At 40.2% G+C, this 26,326-nt stretch overlaps 1 protein-coding gene across 4 annotated transcripts in view; it reads left to right on the top strand.

Moving 5' to 3' along the window:
* LOC119886646 (semaphorin-3F-like) overlaps positions 1–15,634 on the top strand; it is a 60,924-nt gene extending 45,290 nt beyond the window's left edge. For 2 of the 4 annotated variants that reach the window (XM_038697528.1, XM_038697526.1), the window contains 11 exons: positions 266–405; positions 1,570–1,684; positions 6,909–6,978; positions 7,128–7,272; positions 7,525–7,747; positions 8,852–8,940; positions 9,128–9,169; positions 10,015–10,172; positions 10,581–10,648; positions 10,915–11,048; positions 12,827–15,634. In XM_038697528.1, the coding sequence (XP_038553456.1) occupies positions 266–405; positions 1,570–1,684; positions 6,909–6,978; positions 7,128–7,272; positions 7,525–7,747; positions 8,852–8,940; positions 9,128–9,169; positions 10,015–10,172; positions 10,581–10,648; positions 10,915–11,048; positions 12,827–13,279 (1,637 nt within the window). In that variant the 3' untranslated portion in view covers positions 13,280–15,634. Of the gene's footprint in view, positions 1–265; positions 406–1,569; positions 1,685–6,908; positions 6,979–7,127; positions 7,273–7,524; positions 7,748–8,851; positions 8,941–9,127; positions 9,170–10,014; positions 10,173–10,565; positions 10,649–10,914; positions 11,049–12,826 lie in introns of all 4 variants that reach the window. The other 2 variants (XM_038697527.1, XM_038697525.1) reach the window with 1 other exon arrangement.
* The last annotated feature ends 10,692 nt before the right edge of the window (positions 15,635–26,326 follow it).

Genomic DNA, 26,326 nt, shown 5'->3' with positions numbered 1-26,326 from the left:
GTAACTGTCCTCCTATTTAACCTACAAATGATACATAGGGGTTTCAACCAGTTTGTGCAGCCTTCCAGCATGATTTTTCAGCATACAATCCCAAACAGGGTTCCAAATGTAAAGCTGAATTGAAGAGATTCTGGTGTTTGCATATGTTTAGAATCACTCAACAAGTGATAAACAGGAAATGCCGAAAGTTTATAAAATATTTTAGCCAGATGTTTTCCCAAAGTCATCCTCTACCTAAACCACTCACCACCTCTTTTCCCCACAGACCCCACTTTCATCCACGTACACCTCATCCCCGACAGTGCGGAGAGAAATGACGACAAGCTGTATTTCTTCTTCCGGGAGAAGTCCTCTGAGATGGGCCAGAGTCCTGTGACCCAGTCCCGCATAGGACGCATCTGCCTGGTGTGTACACAGTGAGAGGCGTGTTTGTGTTGGTGTAAACATAATTAAAAGAAAACCTGCATGGATATGAAAAACAGGCTGGAGTCTCCTGAGGCAAGTCACCCACTGGGTTTGAATGTTTATGGGCGCAGAACTTGTATTTGGCCAACGCTGATGTGCTGGAATCCACATGTGTCTTTAACCTTCCTGTCTACAATGCATCCCTCTGTCTGTGAGGTTGCCCTTTGACCTTTGACCCTGTGATCTTCTGACCTCTACTCCCTGGTAGTCCTAAAAAACTTGGCGCTTTTAGTGTACACGCCAACAAATAACTCACTGCCTGTCTTTTAGAGTCCTAATCATTTAAACTAGACTTCCTCGACAAAAGCCTGCGTGCTCTAGAAATACAAAGCAAGCTGAGCAACAAACAAATAACAACAACTGTCTCTGGGTAGCTTATCTGGCACCTCATAGTGTGAGTGTGAGTGTATGTGTCCCCTTATAGGTTTGCGTGCATGTGTGAGCATTGCGGCGGGTGTATGAGCACGGGAATGAGTGAGAAAATGTGGCGTATGTGTGCTCATCACCTCAGCTGTTCCCCATTGTATTTATTTGAGGGGGTCAGGCTCTGACCCGGCACACAAACACTCATCCCCCTCTCAGTGGGCTCTGCCACGGCCTCCAGAGACCCAGTCCTGTCATTCTTACTTCGCCACGCATCTGGATACTCTTAGTGCCATCCGCGGCACCCTGGACACCACCAAAAATACAATACTGTAATTACACTGGAAATTAAGAAAACATTTCAGCCCCCAAAATGGGATTCATCAGAAGTGCGTGAAGAATGTGAAGCCTGCAACCACCATTAAAAAGAAATATTAAAAGATACATGCTTCCTCATGAGCGAGACTTTCTTTAAAGATGCTGACTATGGAGGAGGACTATAAAGCACATACTGGTCTCAGCTCTTTCTTACTGGGATAGATTCTGGCCTCGCTCCACCACAGATGGAAGAGTCTAAATAGGAGGAGACAGTGTTTACCCCCACTCCTTTTAGCTTCCTGGCTTTGCAAACCAACATGTACTGTATATTGTGTGTGGGTGGCTCCACCTGGGTTTGTTTTCATTAGGATGTGAGTTTGAGCGAGTGATGGAGAAACTGTGTCTCCACCCTCTCGAATACAGAATGATGATGGAGGCCACTGCTGTCTGGTCAACAAGTGGAGCACCTTCCTGAAGGCCAGGCTCATCTGTTCGGTGCCAGGGGCCGACGGCATGGAGACGCATTTTGATGAGCTCCGTGAGTACCAAAACCTTGACATTACGCTTTGGTTCCTTTCACTATTCTCAGATGAGGTCTGTAGGTTACTTGGTGTGGGTGGGAGGTGTTGTATAGACTTCCTGGTCAATAAAACATGCTGTCAGACTAGTGATGTCTTTTACTCTGATTTTTCAGTAGGTGTTTTTTTTTTATCTGTACATTATTGTCTCTGTTAATTGAGCAATCATTTGGTCAACTGTCAGAATAGGAAATAAAAGCATTTTTATTCCCCAGGCCCCAAGGTGACATCTACAGTCCAGAGAATGAGCAGGTGTTTAGAACAATAAATATAAAAGCTTATATGTATATTGCATATAGATATTAAAACATGATTGTGTCTATCTGTGACATGGAATAGTGAAATTTGTTTGAACGTAGAAGTACTACTTTTCCCCCAAAAGTCCAGTAAAGGTTTTTTCTTTATAAGTGGAGAGCTTACACCCTGTTTTTTGAAAGAAACTAAATCTGTTCTGTGTGCAGTTAATCATTTTGACAGTAGGTATTGAATGGCAAAGAAAAAAGACAAATATGACATGACTGGATTTATTTCAAACATATTCGTTTTCAGGTTGCTGTCATGTATGATCACATCTGAAATATTAAGTAGAGAATAGTCTTTGACGGGGTCTGCTTCTATTGCAGCACTTGTGCAAACACACTCACACACCAGAGCTCAGTCCTTGGCCCATAGGGCAGCCCACTTCCATCATATAGTCCATACAGCATACAGTAATGGGAATGACACACATAATCCCACCGCTGTAGTTGTCATTTTCTCTCAAGATGTCTTAAACAAAAGTGTCTGTTTTTTTGTGTGTAAGGGGGTGGCCTGATGGCAGGCAGATCAGATCACAAAACAGGAATGTCTGTGAATGTGAGACTATTAGCCTCTCCAGGGAAAGCTCTTTCTCTTTCTGTCTCACTGGTTTAAAATAGTGCCAAAGAGTGATAGGGGACTGATGCGTGAGGCTACTGTTGCTCTTGAACTAATCTCAAGAATGGAAAGTGAATCTGGTGATAGTTTTTTGTCTCTTTTTTCCGGCTGACACATTCCTTGCTTTTTATCTCTCTGAAAGCGCTGCTTTGTTTTTTTTAAGGTGAAATTTATTTTATCCCTCTTTGAACAACTGAAAAAGTGACACACACTTGAAAACTCTGTGGCCTTTTCGTGTGCAGCCACTTCACCTAAACGATGTGAAAGCGGTTCTGAGTGGGATGGGCTCACTTTGCCATTACAAATGACGGTTCTGTCTTTACTGGTCAGTTCAGTGTTGACACGGGTGTGCTGTGCAAAGTGGTTCTGTGAGCGAGTCTGAGAGTCGCCAGCTGTTGGCACTGTTGATGATTTTAAGGATATTGCTTGAATAAGGCTGTAAATGTGCAGTGGAACAGGATGGTGAATGACCAATGACAGGCATTATAAGTTAGACATGACCATGGAGAAGGAAAGACTGCACATGTCAGTTTGCAGAGCAGCCATCACTGCCAAGGATGCCTAGAGGGGACACTAATTGGATACAATTGAGTTTCATGCAAATGACTTCACATTTACTGTCTAGTTTGAATGTTTATAAAGCTTTGTCGCTGGAGAGTTTACGACAGGAAGTGGAGATTGTAGAATTTCACAAGCGGAAATTGTTCTTTAACTATTGCACATTTTATGTAGGTTATAAATGGAAGATTGGACATTTTGAGAAATATGATTAGATACCACTATCATGACTGTATTTTTAATAAGAAGGTACAGCCAGAAGAAATAAGCTGGTCTGGCTCTGTCCAAAGGTAACAAAATCAACCTACCAGTACCTCTAAAGCTCACTAAAGCCCCAAGACAAAAAGCCCACTAATGGTACAATCAGCACGCTTTCATCTGTTTCTACCTGTGGATACCTATATATGTATGTATGTATGCACATTAGCATGCTAGGCTTACACTCCGTCAGCTGGGACTTTATATCTGTGCTGTGACATCTGTCACCGCAAACACATCCGTCACCTGCCCAGCACAATGCTGTTAACCAGAACAGCATTTCTGGTCTATTTTAAGACAGTCTTTGGGCTACACAAGAGTTTACTAACCCTGTTTAATTGAAAAAAAAACCTGCATATGCAGTGTGTGCTAATTTTGGTGTAAAAAGGTTATAATTGACATATTATATATGGTTTATCTGTATAAAAAACAAAATCTAAAGGTGACAGTGTTTGCGATGAAACCAGTGGAGGAAGTCACTGCATCCAGATCAAAACTCTTGGCAAGAAAGCCAATATTGTTAAACTACTTCTTTAAGCTTCTACGTACATTCCACATGTAGTGAGGACGCTCTGTAGACTCATTACACTACACTGCTGAAAACAGTTTCAAGCCAGGACAAGTTTAGAAATATAGCCATGCTTGAGTGAGAAGTTTCTTAAACTTTCTCCCTTTCTTTAAGAGTTTTAATAAAATGACTGAGAAGTTTGTTGAAATGTCCAGACCAGCTGTATTCCTGGCATGGTAGTCTCATGTACAAAGCACTCCTGAGACCTGGGGAGTTTTTACAGTTGGAATATTTAGCAGTTATTGGCTCTACCTGTAAACTGGTTCCTAAATGAAGCAACAGGGATTTAAATCACTTGCTTTTTACTCAGTAGCATACGAAAGTAAAAAGAAGCTCCTGTATTTTAGATGTGGAATACTTTAAAAAAAAGTATATGATCAATAGCTGGAGAGGTGAAAAGGCAGACCAAGAGAGATTAGAAGAGAAAATGTGAAGAGAATGAGAGGCACTAAGAGGATTGGACAGCAGATTCTTTTAAAAATTAAATGAAATACAAAATGTGATCATATTTCAGGAAATGGCGTGTATGGCAGCTGAGATTTTATTGCCATACAAACATAAGAAAAATGGTTGTGGACTCTGGATCCTTTCCTTGCTGGTATTTACATACAAGTTCCCCTGGAGCTAAGTCAGGATAGCTTTTAGAGCAAATCACATTGTTCCCCCATGTTTTCCTGAAGCCTTGATCTGTTAGCGACTCTCCGTGATAGCTCTATCTCGGCCTCACCGGTATCTTGACTCCATGTTCACACACTGTGTCCTTGCGTGTAAATTGTTCATTGCTGCAGCGCAACAGCTGTATGTCATGACAAGGATCATCTGTTGTGTGACACCCATGACAGCCCGTCGTGCTGCGTCCATGCTAACCCATGACCGTTCCACTGCTCCAGCTGTGGCAGCTGTAGAAGATGGCATAATGGTGTGTGTGTGTGTGTGTGTGTGTGTGTGTGTGTGTGTGTGTGGGTGTGGCTTTGTGAATTTGGTAGCTACTGTGAAATGAGGACATTGTTCTTGCTATCTCTCAGCTTTATCCTTTTCTCCAGGAATGAGCTCATGGTTGTAGACGGTCCCCAGAGGAAGGCTTGACTGTACAGACTCACTACTGTGGACCAGAAACTAGCACTTCACATTCAAAGACAATGCTCACACCCTCCATGTATCATTCTATCTGCATAGCAACCTGACAGCTAATTTCTCATTCTGGTCTTTAAGGGACTGCAAGTGCATAAATCTGAATCGGTATCCTTTTTTTGTGTCAATCAGTTCTACTTCTGTTTCCACAGTTTCCAAACCCTAATAGTCATATTTTTAGCTTGATCGTTCCATCTCTCGCTTGTTGACTCTCTCACCAATCATGTTTTTTACTCTGCGGTTGTTTCCCTGCACAACTGGGTTGGGAGCACATTCTCCATTTTGTGCCGAAGGCCCTTGTCCTACTGTTGGCAGTGAACTTGCCTCCTGGGACTAGTATTTAGGTCAGGTACCAAACAGTGAGACTTATCACCCATCACATGTTTAGCTCTTCTTTATTTGTTGCTGTGGACTTTTCCTCAGTATCATTAAGAGAGATCATCTAAATCAGGCAGTGTCCAGTGTCAGAGCCCTGTTGCACCCTGTCGAGTACGTGAGTGTTGGTGATTTAGAGACCTCCAGAATTGGCTTAAGATTATATGATGCGGTTCTCCTTTGGGACAGAGGAGATATTTCCTTTCCCTCGAAATGGAAGACATGAGATATGGACCCAAGAAGGGAAGAATCCCAGCACATCGTAAAGAATTTCTGTGTCGTCTCGAGCAGTCTCAGATGGTTCAGCAATCGTTTTGTTCCAGTCTAGACCGTAGAGAACCAGACTGTTTGAATTCACTGATCTGCTGCTAAATATCAGAGCTTTGGTGCTTGGATTGGATTGCTTCGTTTAGGATGGATAGGTGATAAAGCCTCTCAAGGTTCGGGTTCGATGTGTTATGCTGTCAGTAAGACCTTCACCTTAAGTGTCCCTCCTGAGGCCATTGTTCAGTTTCCTGTTGCACAAAGTTGATTGCTGTGGTTTTTCACCTAATATTTCCATCAGCAGGAAGGGCCTTCTGTCTGGATAGAGAGACTCACTTTTTTACCTCTTATTATTTATATTGGACTGTCCTTTCATCTTATTTAGCTACGCTATGGCCATAACTCTGATGGCAATGTCGGTCTGTCTGTTTGTCAATTGTTTTTTAGTGAATTGTGTCAACATCTACTGGATTGTAAGAACTTTAGTTTTGTGCCATCAACAGGTCAAATTTTAATACTGTTGTTTGTGATCAATACCTGCAAAATGAATAAAATCCCCATTGACATCTGCTGTACTTTGTGGTTTGTGCTAATTAGTATACTAACATGCTAAATTAAGATGCTAGATTAAGATTATAAGCAGCATATTAGCATTGTCATGATGAGGATGTTCAACAGCCTCATAGAGGCTTTAGCATGGCTGTAGACTCTTAGTCTTGTGGGCAAGCTGAAGGCAATTACTCACCCACATTCACACAAGCATTCAATAAGCAGCACAAAAATTCTCACATGAACCCCCGACCTTTGTTCTTTTGATGACATTATGGATTTCAGGGACTCTCATGGAAGCATAAAGACACAACACAAGATTGACTTTGGTCATTATCCAGTAGTGGGTTCCATGTGTTTTCAACAAAGATGAAGGTTCAGCATCTTTGTTAGTGCATCACTCCTTCCGGGGAGGTGTAGCCTAAGGGTCTCTCTGGCTAAGAGAGGTTGGATTGACTAAAAGCTGTGTAAATATTAGTAAAGAAGAGTGCTTGTGCTGTGCAGCATGATGTTTCCTTCATCCATGTTTGCACTGAAGTGATTTCATTCTTTTTTTTTCCTTACAGGAGATGTTTACATACAGCCAACACAGGATACAAAAAATCCTGTGATATATGGAGTCTTCTCAGTCTCTGGGTTAGTGTACTATAACAAATACTGTGTTATGCACAATGACTGTAACAGGCTCCGTTTGCAGATACATTTTTTGGGGGGATATTTTGATTATTTTGTAAGATACATTTTTCTGACCTTTTTTTTTCTCTTTCTCTTCCTTGACTTCACAGCTCTGTCTTTAAAGGCTCGGCAGTTTGTGTCTACTCCATGGCCGACATCCGCATGGTCTTCAACGGACCCTTCGCCCACAAGGAGGGACCCAATTACCAGTGGGTGGCCTACACTGGGAAGATCCCCTACCCTCGACCCGGCACCGTGAGTTTATAATCCACACTGACCCCACAATTGAATCCCACAGCAAGCTGGCATAACAACGACTTCTCTCTGAGTTAGACCTCAAATAGAAACCATCTGAACAAGGTCCTGGTTTCAGCATAGCCACTTTTTTGTACTTTTTTCCTCGCTATAACTAATGTAACTACTGTAACTTTGTGTGTGATTATGTACTTTCTTCTTCATGGGTTTTGACCAAAGCTCAGAATGTTAATAATTCTGTTTCTCTTTCAGTGCCCTGGAGGTACCTTCACCCCCAACATGAAGTCCACTAAGGACTATCCAGATGAAGTGATTAACTTCATGAGGAATCACCCTGCCATGTACAATGCTGTGTACCCAGTACACAAGCGCCCCCTGGTGGTTCGGACCAATGTGGACTATGAGTTCACCACCATCACTGTGGACCAGGTGACGGCTGCAGATGGCAACTATGAAGTGCTGTTCTTAGGAACTGGTGAGTGTTTTCTAAACTTTAAATTTTTAATTAATTTTGGGGAAGGAGCCAAATCTGTTTGTTTTTTTGTCTGCTTATAAAATAAGCACAGATTTTTTAGGTTTATTTTTAAGCGATTAATGTGTACTTGAAATCAGTCTGAACTCATGAACCCTTTGATCAGAGTCAGAATGGTGAATGACAGTGTCAGCGGGAAGCTGAATAATGGAGAGAAAAATCCCCCCTGGAAATAAATCCCATGTAAGTGGAGGGCTTGTCTCCCTTGCAATCATTTATCATTAACAGAAAAGCATTCTTGCTCTGGGTGCCTGAGTGGAAATTTAACCAGTCAAAGGGTTTGCACCTCGCTCTATTCACATGAAGTAAACAACAGGAGATTTGTACCTGGAGGGCAGGGGTGGATCAACAGCAGGAGGGAGAGAAAAGAAATGGTGGGGGGGGGGGGGCTACAGTTAGGATATCCATCACCTTAATCTTACCCACTGGTGTAAGTTTGTCTGCATGCCTCGCACCTTTAATAAGGCCCCAGTCTGAGAGCAGCAGCCACCACACAGTATGCAGCCCTCACATGTTGCATATCACGCCAGTTAACTGGCTTCTTTGTTCATCTGTACATTACGGGGAGGAAACTAATGGGTTTGTGTGCGATGGCAACCATTGTGGAGGAATGTGTGTCCTTTCAGCTGCTGTCAGAGGCAGCTATTCAGCCCTGCATTGGGGCTCAATGCAGAACGCATAATGAATCTCAGATATCCTGCTCACAGGTACTCTTTACAGAAATCAAACATGCCAGGGAAGGCCAGGGAATGTCAGAAGGATAGGTCAAGGCAAGATGGGAGCAGAGAGTTTGACAGAAGAGGTTTGTCATGGTGGCGGCAGTGAGTACACTAAGTGGAACAGAGCTTCACGTCATTGAGTGAAGGTTAAACTGAAGAGAAAATACGTAACAGAGGTGAAGAGTACAGTGGAGCCAGTGTTGATACGAGGATTATCCCTTGTTGGAGGTTGCTTAAAGAATAAAATGGGAATCCAAGGGGCTGTTGACAGGTGGAAGGGTGTGAGGTTGCAGGTATGTGGCTGACAGGTGTGCGTTGTGGTCCACAGACAAGGGAACGGTTCAGAAAGTCATCGTTCTGCCCAGAGATGACCTGCAGACTGAGGAGCTGGTCCTGGAGGAGGTAGAGGTTTTCAAGGTGAGATTTTATACTTCTCTATACTTTACGTTACCTCCTTTACACTTCCCTGTTTGTTCTCTGTTTTGCTCCTTTGATATAATTTTCTTATTTTCTTTTTCCAATTTGCTCGTTCCTCTGTATATACATTTTCATCTGCTACAAAGGTAACAAACTGTACTCACAATAAATTATTTTCTCTATCCAGGTCCCTACTCCGATTACAACAATGAAGATCTCATCCAAAAGAGTAAGCATGTCTGTGCAACTGAGTTTTAACTGTTGCTGACATAAAGACAAAAGAAATCATCCTCCAAAGAAAAGAATTAAATTAATGTACTTTGGAAGGGTCACAGGCAACACGTATACAGCTGTGCTTCTCTGCCGCTTCCCCTCATAATTCACAGAATAGCTGTAAGTCTGAGGGAGACAACGAAGAGAGAAATATGGAAAAGACATTAAAAGTTTAGTGTTGACTTTCAATGTGATTACAATACTTGGCCTCTTCTATGACATCATTCCACAGACAGTTTGTGTTACACACAGCCTGCCAGGCTGACAAATTTCAAACTGATCATAAAATGTTGAAGGCAACCTGATAGAGATGAGCTCAATATTCTCCAGAGTGATCCAGAGCCTGTTGCTCTCATAGATTAGATTACTAGACTAGAATTTACACTAATGTCATTACATCCATCTGGGTTTTTGCATGGAAAAACATAATGGTCATAATAATTAGAATCTTGTAAACCATTGAATATTATGTTTTTAGGCTTAATTTAGAGCACTTTTAGCTCTATGTTATATATATATGTTATATATATATACATATACATTTATATATGTATGTATATATATATATATATATATATATATATATATATATATATATATATATATATATATATATATATATATATATATATATATATTATATATATATATATAGTGACATAGTACAACTTCAAATTTACTGTTGAAAATTTCCATAATGGTCAGCTGCAGCTGTTCTCTTTCCCCTTTTTCAATTTTCATATCAAAGTGTTCTCTAGCATTGTGTATAACACAATTTTCCATCTTCTTCTCTTTCAACAGCAACAGCTGTATGTGTCATCTGTAATAGGGTTGACCCAGTTGGCTCTTCACCGGTGTGATGTGTACGGTGAGGCCTGTGCTGACTGCTGTCTGGCCAGAGACCCTTATTGTGCCTGGGATGGCAAGTCCTGCTCCCGTTACTCTGCCTCGCAGAAGAGGTGAGCACCAACAGCAGTGTTAGCATGAGCTACTCTAACTTCATAACTAACTGACTAACTGACCTTGGTGTGCTGAATGATGCTCAAGTTAGACTGCCTGAATGGCTGTTTTAATGGCATTATATTCTGTTTTAATAATAGAATCTTCATAGTCTTTGGGTAAACTGTTGTTAACACTGCACTAATAAATCATATATTTGTGAAAGTACAAGTTTAACCAGTATCTGAATTCACATTTGTGTAATGCAGTGACATAACAACATAATGTCATGTGTTGGTTTGCGGTTAGATCCATTTACATTTTGATACGTTAATGGATTTATGTATTGTTGAATGGCTTTGAATGGCTTGCGGTTGCTTTATTATCTTTTCTCTCCTTATTCGGCAACACTGGTCTGACCCCTTTAGACGTAGCCGGAGGCAGGACGTCAAGTATGGGAACCCCATCCGCCAATGCAGAGGCTTCAACTCCAACGGTAAGATGCCTTTTCTTTTCTGCTTCTTTTGCTTCGATTTGTTTATTAATGACCTCAGAAGAGTGAAATAAATGACACATCTCATTATTGCCTTTCAAGGTTTCCTTGTTATGGGCTGTGATGTGTTTTTAGCCAGCTTTTTGGCAATCTGTGAAAGCAGTATTGCTAAAATGACTTTGATTTGCTACAACTGAGATTTTGGTCGTAAGGAGTTCATGGTAATGAGTGTTTTGGTTGCCATGGATATGCCTCTCTCTGCCCTGCAGCAAATAAGAACACTCTGGAGATGGTGCAGTATGGGGTGGAGGGAAGCAGTACCTTCCTGGAGTGTCAGGCCCGCTCTCCACATGCTGTCATCAAATGGCATCTGCAGAGAGATAACAGCGATCGCAGGAAAGAGGTGAGCCACCAAATAATGTATTTCTCAAACATAATAGAAGCATAATATATTTTTGGATAGTTTAATGCATATTAATCCACTATAATGCACAATATCAACTTCCTGAAGTACTACATGGGCTTGAACCTTACTGACATGGGCTAGTGGCAGGTGAGCATTTCCACAGATGAAACATTTCTTTTGGACATATTGGACTGGGAGGGGGAGGCGGGGGCACTCCACAACCACAGTGTTTAATTTGATTGTGTTGTCATGGAGAGACAGAGATTTATATGCAGTGTGACACATTTGAAAAATGACTCCATTGTAATTATATTCCGATTATCTGTTAACATGATTAAGTGATTCAGGCTCTGATTGAATGATGCCTGATTTCTCACACAGACCTCCGACTGTCCTCAGGCCCAAGGGAAGGACACGTAAAGGGGAGCTGTGAAAAAGCCTTCTGCCATGATATATGACCCTGAGGCACTAGTTAAAGTTTTATTGTGAAGACTCGTAGTGTTGCAGCCTCTATTTTATTGACTATGCCGTTGGATGGTCTCTATTCCCACAGGCAGAGCCGACTTTGCTTTTGCCCTGCACATCTGATTCTGAGCTAAAAAGCTATCACCCAATCACCTATTCTGTGATTGAGTCCTGGGTGTGGACATACAGAAAGAGATGGATTAATAGAGTTACATCTAGAGTTAGTGTTTGAAAACATTTGAATTGATACATTATTTAAGTACAAGTTAAGTTTAAATACAAATATATTTTTTATATATGAACAAATACAAACAACATTCAATTTTTTTGCAGGAATATTTGTTGCTCCCCACTGACACACTATAAAAATTTGCCATAAAAACATCACACCACTCAGTCAAATAGAAACCCAGAGACACCATACACACACTGCTAGCTCACGCTTTACAGTCATGTCAGGATCTCAGGTGTCCATCAAGGATAAATGTCCATAAAATTGTTTAGAAAAGAAAAAGATGCTATAACGTAAAACTTCTGGTCTTGGCACACAGTCATCAGAATCAGACTTTTTCTTCAGGATCACTGAAATCCAGGGGACTGTTGTCTGTGCAGTGTAGAGCTGCTAGTAGTCAAAGCAGCAGGACTTTCCATGATAACAGTTTGCCAAGAATGTAAACAAATAGACTGTAGGCTAAAAATATGGAGGTTTAGATAATACATACATTCAGCCAGGTCCATCCACAATAACCTTTCATCAGTTTTCACCAGAAGTGCAGGATAGGTTGACTGATGTTGCACAGCTGTTATTTTTATATAATCTGATAATGAAGTGTGTCAACAGGGACTGTCTCAAAAGTGCACAATGGGCAAGAGCGTTTTCCAGAGTTTTGGCAGTTGGTTTTTTATGTTTTATTATTATTCATTACGTCAAACAAAACATTTTTTATTTATCTGGGCCTCCTCGAATTATATACACAACCTCCAGTTTTTAAAGAAAAATCATGCCATATGGCCCAGTGCAATTCTGGCTTCTATTTTCCCATTGTTGCAACATCCTGCTCTGTTTTCATTATTTATTTTGTGGGCAGCTGCTTGTGTACAAATACGCATGAGGAGTATAAATGGCAGAAGAAGGCAATTCAACACAGAAAATGATACAGTCTAAACAACTTTTAAGTCCCACCCCTACTAGTATAAATATACAGATATTTTTGTGAATTAAACAGATGGTAGCTTTGCATCACACCCCTAATGCACAGGATGTTACATCCCTGGTGATTCATGAGCTGTTTTTCACTCTGTCGCTGCAGATGCGATCTGATGGTCGCGTTTTGAAGACAGAGCAAGGTCTACTCCTGCGGTCACTGCAGCCCTCCGACTCTGGCATGTACCAATGTACAGCCACGGAGAAGAACTTCAAACACTCGCTGGTGAAGCTGCAGTTGGTGGTGCTGTCGAGCCGGGCCGTCAACAATGTGCTAGTGGAGGGCGGAGGAGGGCTGGTGCCGTCTTCTCTTCATTCCAGCAGCACCCAGTGGACGCCCAGCGCAGGCCAGTACAAGGACCTGCTCACCATCCTGAGCCAGCCAGAGATGAGCCTGATCAATCAGTACTGCCAGGACTACTGGCAGTTCGGAGACCCGCTGCTGGGCGCCCTCAAGGCCAAAGACCTGAAGGAATTCAAAGAGCAGAAGAAGCCCCGCAACCGCCGGCATCATGGGGAGGGGGAGGAGAAAGAGGAGCAGGAGGAGGTAGAGACATGAGGAGCCTGGCTTTGTGTCTGAAATGCCCTCAACACCCTTCCCCCACCCTGTGAAAACTGGGAGAGACTCATTGAGAGTAGCAACGTGAAAAAATCCACAAACCGAAAAAAAAAGCAAACTGAGTAAAAAAGAGGCGTACAAACAAAACCCCAAATACATTCTCTCAAACAGTAAGATATATGATACACAGTATTTATTGTAGGTTGTATATAGTATCATTCTGTGGATTTCTTTGTACTTATAGAAAAACATGCTCTTTGTGTATAGGTACCTTTGGGGCAAATATTATTGTTATTATTGATGTTGTTAATTTTATTGTCGCTGTTACTGTCATTACAATACTCATCTGTCAGCATCATATGACCTTGGCGACTGTTTGGAATGTGTCAGGCATGTAAGCTGTTAGGAGCGAGCTACGAGAAGCTCTCTATTACAGTGAAATGAGTTGTTGATAATGGGGTGATGGGATCTCTGTTGTTTCTTGCTTGCTTTGACTCGATGCCAGGACTCATTTATTTCTGGACACTGGACAGGAATGCGTGTGATGCAACCTCCTCATGGTTGCATGCGGGCAGAGGACTTAATATTGCAAGGGGACCATCGACACATGGTCCTAGTTATTGTGGGGAAACAATACTTTCTTCATTGGAATGCTGACGTACAGATGACTGTTCAAATATTCTGTGTAATTGGGCCTTATAATAAGAAACTGGTGCATGCCCTTTGTTTGTTTTTTCTTCTATTTCCTTCTTGATCGGAGGATTGATTGTAAAATTATGCAGCATCTTTGCTACTTTTTCGCCCAGATACTAATTATTATTATTCAAATCCCAGTCGTACTCTACTTTGAGTAAACTGTAGCTTGTTAAAAAGGTTTCACAGGTGAAAGAAGCAAGCATCAGATCAGTTTTTATGAAATATTTAACGAAATAAAATGGTTGGGTGGTTTCAAATACAACCATACTTTGAACTGAGATTAAGGTGCAATAATGGGTCATGATTTTGCACAAAGGGCATTATTTTTTTTACTTTCAAGGGACATTGGCTGGGGCCAAATGCAACAAGCACACTCGGGCAAGTTATAGTTGGCTTCTGTTAAAAAAACAAATCCAATTTAAGATGAAAGAGCAGCAGGCAGCAGTCGTTAGCTCTGAGCACACTAGACATCTTTTGTTCTTTCTTCCTTTGACATTCATATGTGGAAAAAAAATAACTGCCCATTTACACAACAGAGCATTGTAACAATGTTGTGACACTAACCAAAATATTGGGAAGCTGGCTTTCATTGTGTGCATGAACCTGTATTTGTACTGTAATTCTGATACTGTGTGGTTGTTTTTTCTGTTTTCATCTCTAGGGGTGTACTGTATGGTTTCTGAGGGACATTGTCTGTACAGGCAAATGTGGAAAACAAATGCGTTAAAGATGCCCGCATTTCAAATATACCCTGTATAGAGCATGATGCATCTTTCATTGACAAAAATATAGATTTTTGTCAGAGTATTAAGTGAAATTTACTTGCAGATGTGTTTTTAGATAGCACACAATGTGGGTAAGTATCATTTAAAAATCATACGGGCATATTAATTATGTAGAAAGGCAGTTTGAATTTAATGAGAGGGCTGTTATTAAAAGATGAGTGATAGTTCTATTGATTAGAATTTTTATGCCCACCCTTTAGTACTGCTATTAAAAACATTAGCACAGCAGTTTTCCAGGAAGTGAAATTAACATGCGTTTCCATGCATAAGAATATATGACGGGGAAAAAAATCTTTAACAAGGTGAAAAATTATTATCATATTATTCTGATATTTCAAGGCTTTTTTTAGTAGACCTTGTCTGGCTTGTATGCGGGATATTTAAAAGTTGTCTTGAATGCCTCTGGGAAGATGCATCCATAATTCATACAGGTGTATCTGTATCTGCTCCTCAGTTTGGGATGTCTGTCTGCGCTCCCAGAATCAATCACAGCTCCTGATTGTCTCCTCTTAATGAGACCAGGGGTTATCCAGCAAAAAAAAAATGCAAAGAAAGGTTGTACAATTTGTGGTATTTTTAAAAATGTGTCTGTAGTTTTTGAGTGTTTTTGTTTGTTTTGTATTTTTGCATCGTCAGACTTTATGGGAAAAAAAGAAAAAAACTAAATGCACAGAGGTGATGTTATTGTAATGACTCGTGTAAATTACTCTCTCTTCCCTTTCCATTGTTGTTGCTGACTAATAAATTAAAGCTCTATATTTTATAAGAATGGAATGCTCCCCCCTTCATTGTGATTGGCTTGATACTGGATGTTTTCCGTGTTCTGCCCAGAACCCTCTGGATCCTTGGAATAAAGTTGTACCTGTTAACGAGATATGTATGCACATTTGTATAAAATATACGCATTGCATTTGTGTTTGTAATGAAACTATTGGAAGGTGAAATGCCTCCAATTAAAGGATACAGGAGGAGGTTTGCTCTCTGTTTCTATCAGAGTAGCTTCACCTCTGGGCGTAATAGGTATGGAAATGCAAATTCCTAATCCCCATAAGTTAATATATTCAGATGTAGCTAATCAGTACTTAAATGTTCATTAACCCAGATGTTAGGTGTTCAATAGTGCTAGATAATCAGGAGTGTACCTTCGGGAGATTCATAGGATTGTTAAGCAATACTAATTCCTCAACCAGTTGACAGACAGCAGAAACAAACCATCTCACATTTTCCAATGCTCAGTGATAAAGTATAGTGCAACAAGTAATTGACAAAACAGTTATTGCACATCATGATGTTTTCACTGGACATTATTTACTACTTTTACATATTTTGAAAATCTCATTTGCAGGTGACTCATAGTCATAGTCGTTACACCCATCTCAGTATTTCACACATAATCAGGTTTTGAATTTTAGAGATTTTATCAGTTTACTCAAGTTTTATTCAGTTTAAGTTGTATGCTTGCCCTTGCTTAATTTTACAATAAAATATATAATCACTGCATTTAAAGTACCAGTAGTAGACATTGAATTTATTTCTTCACTAAGGTAGTAATCATTAGGTCAAGTGTGTTTAACATCTTTAAGGTTCTTATAGGTTGCTCCAGCCAACGAAATTAACCTATCATTGGGGCCTGTTTTCCAGGCCACTAAATACAATCCTAGCAACTATACCAAGTGCACTGATCAATGAGAAGAGAGCTGTCGTTAATGGGTGTGGCTGAGGTGGTATTTGGCTCTAGGGCTGTTCAGTCAGGTGCCATTTCAGAGTAAGCAGGGTAGGCGTTCGGAAGAAGACAGAAGCTAGGCGAATCTCTTTGACACCAGCTTAAACAGTCCTCATTTATACCTAATAGGGTAATACCCATAGGCCTAGAGGATCGGACCCTTTAAGACGAAGAGCTGGTCCAGTACCTCCTGAACTGGGGTAACTCGGGATCTAAAACAGGCTACCATAAGGGCAGTCCAAATCACAGTAGGAAATGCACAGGTGCAAATAATAAGGATGACTGACATCTAGTGCTTCAGTGGCTCACTGTCACACTGTCATGGTGTAATTTAACTGGGACACAACAGAGCCATCGTTAATAGTTAGTAACATCTGTTTTTGTCCTTCTATGACAAGTTGAAATGTCTGTTGTTCTAGCTCTATATCTCAGTTCCTCTTCAGAAAAGAAGGATTGACTGCCTGGGGTCCCCAGATGTGAGGTCCCCAGTCAATGGGAAGGGAGAATGAGGTGTGTCACTTCTGTTAGCTTCTGTTCTGGTTTTCCTAAAACTTTATTTAACCATTAATGTGATGATTTTTGTCAGGCAGCAAACATTTGCTAAATATTTTTTTCTTGTAGTGTGTGTATTAGGTGTTAAAGTAAAAACAATGGTAAATGACTTAAATAAATACAACCTGGCTGACCTTATGTAAAGTGTAGGCATTGCCTGTTGGTGAAGGTCACATTCATGTTAGTCCAGGACTGTAAAACCATATTAAACAGATTCTAACATAATATGTCCCCTGGAATAAAAATGAAAACATAAACCCCTCTTGTGTTGTCAATGTCACCGTTCGACTTTAGTGAATTCCATGTGCCTTAACTCAGTTCCTCCAAATGTTTACATTAAATACACAAGTTAAAAAACATACGTTATCACTGTATACAACAAGCTAATCTTGTGGGCAAGCATTTAATGTTAGTATTATGTTTGAACCTTCTCCATTTTTTTTCATACCTCGGTAATGTTAAGTGTTAGTAGTAGTTAGAGACAGTAGATAAAGTTAAATTTGCACAGTAAAACATTGAACTTTCTTAGTGGCTACATTACAGATGGGGTTTTATTTTACTTGTAGCATATTTTTACACAGATGTTACACTACTGTTACTTTTTCACTCTGAGTGAAACAGAGTTATTATTTACCAGAAAAAGTAAACATTTTTGTTTTTATGGCAGAAAAGGAAGTGATGCACTCGGTTTACTGTTCCCCCTATCGTTTCAGGCACTCAATCTCATAAAAATTAAGTGGCCAGATCATGTGACTTCAGAGAAAATGATGGTCAAAATTAAGTATAAATGATGCAAGTCTTTGGTCATCAATAGAGGTCAATAATAGTCAGAAGTTATTCGCTGCCCCTTCAAGTGTCTGAAACCTATCAGGAAATGTGGACTCAGACTCTAACACCAGAGTCTCTCACAGACATTGTATACCTAAATGAGGGCATTGTAGCTTACTCTGTGTTTATCCATTGACCAATATTTCATGAATCCAATGTTTCCTATCAAGATCTCTCAGTCGTCAGTATTGTTTCCATCCCATAAGGAATCATAAGGAATGTGTGATGGGAGTACCAGAAGGCAAGTCTGGCTCATAGCACCTGAGGGGAACAGGCTGTTGTCAGGTCAGGGTAGTGTGCTTCAGTCAAGCCCATTAGGGTTTCTGCACCTCATAAAAGCCCTGATGGCAGAGTTGACCCCTGATCAGTGCAAGAGTGACTCAGTTTCTCCCACAACAATCTAGGTCAGGAGCAGAGTGGCAGAGAAGAAGAGAGAAAGTGAAGGAAATATCCTTTGGGCAAGAGCACAGGAGGGGGTGGATGGAGTATAAAAATATAAAAACATAACATCCTGTTAGCACTGTATCAAGCACTAAAGGGGTCATCGAGAGAATCTAAAAGCCAAGGTTTGCTACAAAGCGACTACTGTCTAATGCAAAAGTCTTTATACCTGTTCCAAAAGATCACACTCAAAGCGAAAAGCCTGCCATCATAAAGACAGCCGAGATGCAACGAATCGTACCAACGGATACGTAGCAGTCATAGCGTTGCATCTAGGGATGTAAAGGAATATGAAGGTATACTATTCGGTTATGAACAGATGAAGCACTCTGATCAAACAGCATCCAAATCCACTTGACACAATTTGCCTCTAATATTTGTTCTCAGTCATTACTCAGTCAATTTAGTGTTTTCTGCTGTACCAAATGTAACGCAGGTGATTGAACAGGAACTACAGTCGGCTGTACACACAAAAAACGTAACAGTAGCTGTGCAGTAATCAGTGGCAACTCAGGCTGTTTCAGAAGCAGGGGTAAAAAGAATAAAAAGGGCACCAGCTATGCGGTGCAGAATAAGGCACTGTATTTCATTTTCCGCACTGGAAGGTCACCCATTAGTGCAATGGATTGTGTATTCTCTAATAGAAGGGCACCCTGAGACCATCAGTCCTATGAAGGTTGCAGGTAAGTGAACATTTCTCAAATGGCTATTGTTAAAAATTAGGCTATTGTATGATGTGCTATAAGGTAATATAATATATTTATGCAGTAATGCCACAAATGGCTCCTTTAAGTATAAATATTTGGCCATAATAGGATGTCTTAACAAACTGGGATCTGAATAAGTAACAAGGACTACATGTTTGCTGTACTCTCAGACCAACTCAGATGGCCCATAATTCATGTAAGTTAAAACATAATGAGCAATCCAATTGTAAAGTGACAAGATGAGAACACGTCTGGAGAAACCTTTTCACCTAGCATGGGTTTGTTTCAGGACAAGTCAGACTATAGGTCAGATGATTTGGAAAACCATCACAGGGCATTCCAGGCATCAGATGACATCTGGACTTTGGAGAACTCTGTAGCCCCCTTTTTCATTCTTCCTCATAAACAGAGCTCTGTTCCCTTTGTTTATCTGATCTCTACCAAGGATCAGCAGAGCAGACGAGGAGAGTCAGGATGGGAGTTTGACAGAGGACACAAATATTCAGAGTCAGCCACCCCCATAGTGGCTGTTAAAATGATATCTGTATGATCACCACATCACTTCAAATTCAGTCACCGCCTCTGAATCAGAAAATGGCATAAAACCAAGAGGCTAATACACATTTTGGAAATTCAAAACTACCCACAACAAAGGTTGACCCATCAGTATCTGATCAGACAGTTCTGTGCACCATTCTTCACAACACAACAGAGATTTATTTCTGTGGGGCATTATCTGCACAGTGGCATATCACATGACATAAAGCCAAGCCATGGCATCATTAACATCACTCATTTGACTTTTCAGATGTGGAATCCAGCTCTGTCTTATCGTTGAATCTGATCTGGTGCTCGGTGGCTCAGAGGCAGTCATGGCATTCTGTGGTTATCTGCTCCGTCTCTCATACAGTGAGAGCTGCCGGATACTTACTGCATTGTTGGAGCAGACAGACTCAGAAGCTGGATAGTGAGGGGCAGAAGTTTGGCATGCTATGTAACTGCTTCTTTGTTCACAGGCATCCTTCTTTAGACCTATAGACTTGGCCGCTGTAAAAAACTAAACTCAGTCCATTAAAGACTTGATGAGCTGACATTAATTTAATTCCCCGACCTGGGATAAGTCACCAACCGGTTAGTGGTTCGATGTTTTATTTGATGCATCACACTATATTCAGGCCCCAGTTCTCATATTGTCAGATTTTCTCATGCAGTAACCATGTGCAGATGAGACTCTGGGGAAAGTGTGGAATAACCATTGTTGAATCCCATTGCCTCCCAATGTAAAGTGGAGAAAAGAGGGAGCAACACTGCTCTCTGCTGCTTCTATGCAATCCCAATAGAAGTCCTGCATACAGCAGCATTACATGTTATCAACCAGCAGATGTCAGGATGCAACAGTGTCTACTGGATTGTTCACATGAAAAGATCACCCTGGTCTATTTAGAACAAATCTACAAGGCAACATCTTTTACATCCAAGGTCTAGGGGCAACCTGGACGCAATATAATATGTGGCTCCCCACTCTTCCTATTCCCAAGCAAGGCCAGTGAACAAAGGGAGTTACAAATTAGCTTAGAGTTGAGCAGTTCCCAAAAGAACAAACAAGAAGACTCTATGCAACTTAAAACTTCCCTAAATCAAAACAAAATGTAAAGAGAAGACAAAGCTCCAGGCTTCTATTAGGCCTACAAAAAACTGGAGTAACCAGGTACTCCTAATTGAAAAAAGAAACTCTATTTCCAGCAAACAAACGACTATGGCCAACAAATCTAGGTTGGCACAGACTGATACGCTCAATACACAGGTTTCTCTGGTGATGGCAGTGCAAAACTGAAGCTTCGATATGTGCTCCAAACCCTGAACATAGAACCAATGCTTTAAAGCTTGCTTTGGTCATAGACTGTATATATATAAAGGGTGCGAAAAAAATCACATGACATATGACGTCCGAAGCAGCAACTGCTTCATTGAATCAACTGACTGGTTCGTGGTCCAATCAGGTGATTCACTGGCACTGCCTCGATCGTCTCGAAATCTTTGAGTGTTCCCCATCCCACACAAGCGCCACCTGCCATAGTTACACAAGCACGCCCAACCTATGCCATATTTTTCCAGCACTTTCTCCTCAATAACACAATACAAATATTCATCAATCTTTATTTGTAAATAGAACTTGATGTTCAGTCTTAATGTGTGTGCGTCAAAGAATTTTTCAAAGTAAAGATACTGGGATGATCAACGCAAAGATGCTTCAGAACTGCTCATTGAGGTGAGTGCGTGTCCACCAACTAGCCTGCCTGATTTGACTGCAGTCTTTGCCAAGACAGGCCACTGTAACTGAAGCTTCAAGTGATGAACCCATTTTCGAAACAGTTGGCTCAAGTGGTTCAGTGTTTCACTAAAGCTTCATTAGCCCATCACTAGGTTTCTCTACACACAGGTCTAATGCCAGGCAACTCGGAACTCGGAAATTTCTGACCTCCAACTAGAAAAAGTACCATGGATCACCACCTGAATTCGGATTTCCTACTTGTGAACTAGGAGAAAAAATATGTACACCGACTTCACGAGTAGCAACTGAATGACGTCACACAACAATAGCAGCTCCCATGGAAGCATTGCAAACGGTAAACCATAAACTAAAAGGCAAATAAAGTATTAAAATAATACATACTATTATCAAATAGTAAAACTTGCATGTACTTGCATGTAAATTGATGTAGAAATATTTTGTCAGTGTTATTTGGTAGCTGGTTACAGTAAACAGTCTCTGAAAGTCATCTTCTCTACCCAAAAGTTATTCAGGAAAATGTTAAAAAATGGCCAGATATGTAAAAAAAAAAAAACATTTTGAAATATAGCCTACAACTATTGATGACTTTTGAGGATTACCAACTGATGTAGTTAGAAGGATACACAGTTAACAAGTAACATATATTTATCATGTTTTTATTATAATGGCCATCCTATTAATTAACGTGCACTGCTGAGGGTTTAATTGTGCATAAACTTGACCAGTTAGTCACGGTTAGCCATGTTAATTGTCTACATTTGGCATCATGCACCACCATGCACCTGAAAGGCTTTGAGGTCGGAAGTCGGATATTTCAACTCAGAAATTTCCCAGTTTGAACTGGTCTGGAACGCGGCATAACACAAACACACTAAGGTAGGAGAACACCTGACAGTGCAGATTGAGAGAAAAATGACAAATATGAGCCCAGGGTCATAAAAAAACTCCTTTTAAAAATGTGCACTATAAAAAGGCTAAATAAAAAGTATAAAATTGTGACATGTGTACTATAATGTTATATTGCTTGAAACATTTGCTGAATAAAATATGGAAATAGTGCTGGAAGAAGTACTGAGATAGCGTTATTTTAGTAGAAATACAAAAGAGTATTGTAAATATACTATATTAAAAGTAAAAGTCCTGCATTCACAACCCTACTTAAGTAATTTAGTATCATCATTAAATGTACTTCACACATTTAAAATACTTGTTCTGCTACAGTGACTGATGTATTATTATGTCATTATTAGATTGCATTAGAATACTGATGCAATAATGTTTTAAATAGCATTTTACTGTTGTAGCTGGTTGAGTTGGAGCTAGTTTTAACATTTGTATACAGTTCACTAGTTTAGTCCAGTGCCCCCTTCAAAGGGTCACAAGATAAATGTGGGGGTCATCCCCCCCCGTAAGAAAATTTTGTACATCCTAAAATTAAATGCATTAATTTGGTGCAAAATTAAGAGGCAGATGAAGAACTTTGCACTCTTGTAAACAATGCTGTGCTCTAGTAAACTATTTAATCATAAACCCATTGTATAGCTATAAATGGTGATGATATACAGCAAAAGTCAACAAATTTATTTAATATTTTTCCAGCAACCCTAAATCAAAGAATAGAAAATAGAATAAGTAATTTTGCTAACATTTTATTGTTGTTGTTTTTTACTTTTAATTGTCTGTACTTGTGTTCTTGTGGACTTGTGAAACGTCGCAGCGAAGTACTGTTCCAATTCAAAAGATGTGTTCTCGCCCCGCCCCTTTTATTTTGCCGCCAAAAAGCGGAAATGTCAGACGAGAAAACTCACAACTGTAATTTACAATACTGCTGTTCTTGTGTCACATATAGCAGTTTTAAAAGTTTTTTTATGTGGGAATATAGTTTTTTAAACTCCAAATATATGGTTGATTTCTCAAGACAGAGCTGATTTAAAAAATTGCTACAATGTTTTCGGAGATGTGAGGTCCCGCCCGCTAACGGGTTCCGGCCGTCATCGAGTCCGCTGCTGTTCCATTTGCTGAATGACTGATTGCGCGCTCCCATTCCTGGGAGTTTGTACTCCCGAGCCGAACTTGCCAAGTCTCAGATATAAAGTCCAGAAGTCCGAACCTGGCGAACTCGGTATTGAGAAACAGCCGTTGTCTCAAGTCGGGTGCCAAAGTGCATAAGCGTACGATCTTATAACAGCGCCCACAAAACACAAAGTTAGAGGTCTGAAATATGGAAAATGTTATTACAAGATGTGTAAAAATATTTTCGCCATGGTCTCCTTAATTAATGGGAAACACTGGGTCATGTGATGATGTTGATGTGTTGAGTTCTGCTACACAAATCAGTCTTAATTTATATATAGATATATATTTTTATAGAATATTGGATAAGCCTCTTTGGGGCTCAAACAAACAAACCATCTGAGAAGTTTAGAGGGGAAATGTCTCTTTCGTGAAAGCACTAACAACTCAAAAATTATGAGAACCATTGATTTAATATTTTAAATTATATGTTTTATGCAATATCTTCATCTGAAAAGTAAGTATAATCATAGCTGTCAAATAAATGTCAAATGGAAGAGTAAAAAGCCCAGTATTTCTCTATGAATTGAAAAGAACATCAAATATGTACTTCAGCACTTCAACAAATGTAATTAGTTACTGTCCAGGTGGAATAGTGGTCATACACTTAAATGAATAAAAAGAGTTGCAATCAGTTTTAAAATAATAAAAAAAGGCTCTGTTGTTGTTTGCTTCTATACTGCACAGGTAACTGGTTTTGAAGTTTTATTACCACAATTAGGCATGGATTTTCTGCAGTGCCTCAGTGGCATGCAGTTCCCTGAGGCAGTAAACTAATAAGTGATGAGTTGCTGTGAATGATTGCTTTCTAACCTATGCCAATAACATCATGCTTACACACCACATCCATTCACTACTATCATAATTCTTCACTTGGAATATTGACATCAGTTTGAATCTGATCCCTGATAGAGTTACCTAAAAGACGAAAACGTCCATAGAAGTGTAAAGAAACACATATTACAATCAGTGCTAAACCCAGTGAAGACAGACAAAGTAGATTCATTCTTGTTTGCTGTTACTCGTTATTTCTGTATCGATTGCACTGCATAACTCTATCCACTATGTGCAGGAACAACTGTAGCTACTGTTTTAGTTTTATTAGTAAGTAAGTTGGGTTTGGTACAGAGGATGTAACATTTTCCTATCGGCAATAACAGACTGATCAATGGCCTTTCATATCATATGAATTTCATATTATATCTCAAACTGGAAACTGACTTCTCTCGCCCTACCAATCTTCATGGTTACAGAACAGAGTTAGGATCCCCAGTGAGTCTCGATGAGTGTATGGATGGCTGCATACCATTGTACAATGGGCTTTAAAAAAGAGAAAATCTCACAGGGGAAGCCTGTTGAAGTCCCAGAGGGATTAAAAAGTGAGCTCTCTGCATTATTATTCCAACACATGCAATTCAAGTATCCTGGAAAGTCTCACCAAATGACACTGCTGGGATTTTTCAAACACAAGTTCACACCCCACCAGGGTGGGTGCTAAGCTTGTGCTAATTGAGAGTGTGTAACACAGATGCTCTCATTCGGGTTCGGGGGAAAGCAGAGTGTGATGATGCAAGCTGTTTACCACATTTTCACCACAAATAATCCTCCAGATCTTCGATAGAGCCCTCATTTTTGAAAGATGCTTTGCACCATCTGTCCACTGACTGACTACTTAAAACTGGGGGGGTTTGTCAAATATTTTGTATTAGTTATTTTTTTTATTTAACAATTGCCTACATTGGCAGTTGAATAAATCACAGAATTCACCTCATTTACACCTGTATCAAACTGTGATCTGTACGCAGAAGGTCATCCAGATAGTCTAATAAATGATCCGATCTTGCCTTTGTGTTTACACCTGGTATTTTTTAATCCATTCTTGTTAGCCACATTGAGATGCAAACTGTTAGCCACATTGAGATGCAAACCTGCAACTGAGTAGGCCTAATTTGAGGTGGCCCCAGATTGCTTTACAAAAATCACATAGTTTGTTGAGTTATTGAGTTAGGGGAAACTTTATACACTTTGTGAAATGCTGTCTATGGAAATTTCTTAATTATCTGTCCCCTTTTGTAAATTAAACTGTAAATTTGACTGTAACTGTAATACATTAAGTTATTCCTTTCTTTGTATATATAGATACTGTCTCAGTTTGTCTGGGAGTGTTGCAGTGGGTCCTACCGGCGTATTTGTTATTGTATTTCATTCATTTCCCACCCGTGGTGCTTTCATTTTTCACGCAGTTCTGTTGACGCATGCAGTTATATGAGGCTTGTCTCCTTCAGCCTATATAGACCTAGTGTTATGTTGTGTGCCAGCACGTTGTAGGCTATAGATTGTGTTTATAAAATCCTAACACGATGCGAGCGAGACAACCCAGACGTGGTCAGGCAGATCACATTCTGACGCATTTACACCTTCCACCCCGAGATGAACTATCATTAAATTGCTAATCTTGGATGTGTGCGCACTGTAATGTGTGTGCACGTGTGTGATGTATAGATTAAGTGTTACATTTTGTTGGTTTTAATGGTAGGAGGGGTGGCTGTTATGCACCCATGTTCTACTGAAGTGCATCCTGTGTGATGATGAGATTATCTGTAAAGAGGATTTGCATATTGTTTAAGAAATTAGCTGTTTGTTTTGGTGATGACTCTCACTCCCTCTGTGCTGTTTGCTGGTTGGATTGGCTGGACAAAATTACCTTCTTATTTTTAGTTTCAGACCTTTACTTTAACTTCGGCAGTACTAGAGGAGAGGACACAGTAAGTTGGGCTGTTAGTGTGCATTTTTCACCGTGAGGGAAGTGGGGTCAGAGGGCCTCAAGAGTCACCCTTTGCTTTTGATTTTCTCCAATACTACTTCTGGTGAGAATATAAAAAATATGGTTATTTATGGAATTATGGTCAGGCATTTCCCCCCAGTCACTCAGGGAGACTCAAGGAAAAA

This window comes from Micropterus salmoides, unplaced genomic scaffold, assembly GCF_014851395.1.
Source record: "Micropterus salmoides isolate LMB-PRFRI ecotype aquatic unplaced genomic scaffold, ASM1485139v1 Ms_hic_scaffold_4, whole genome shotgun sequence".
In the NCBI taxonomy this organism is placed as follows: domain Eukaryota; kingdom Metazoa; phylum Chordata; class Actinopteri; order Centrarchiformes; family Centrarchidae; genus Micropterus; species Micropterus salmoides.
Note: the sequence above shows the minus strand (reverse complement) of the source record. Positions and strands in the feature narration are given on the sequence as shown.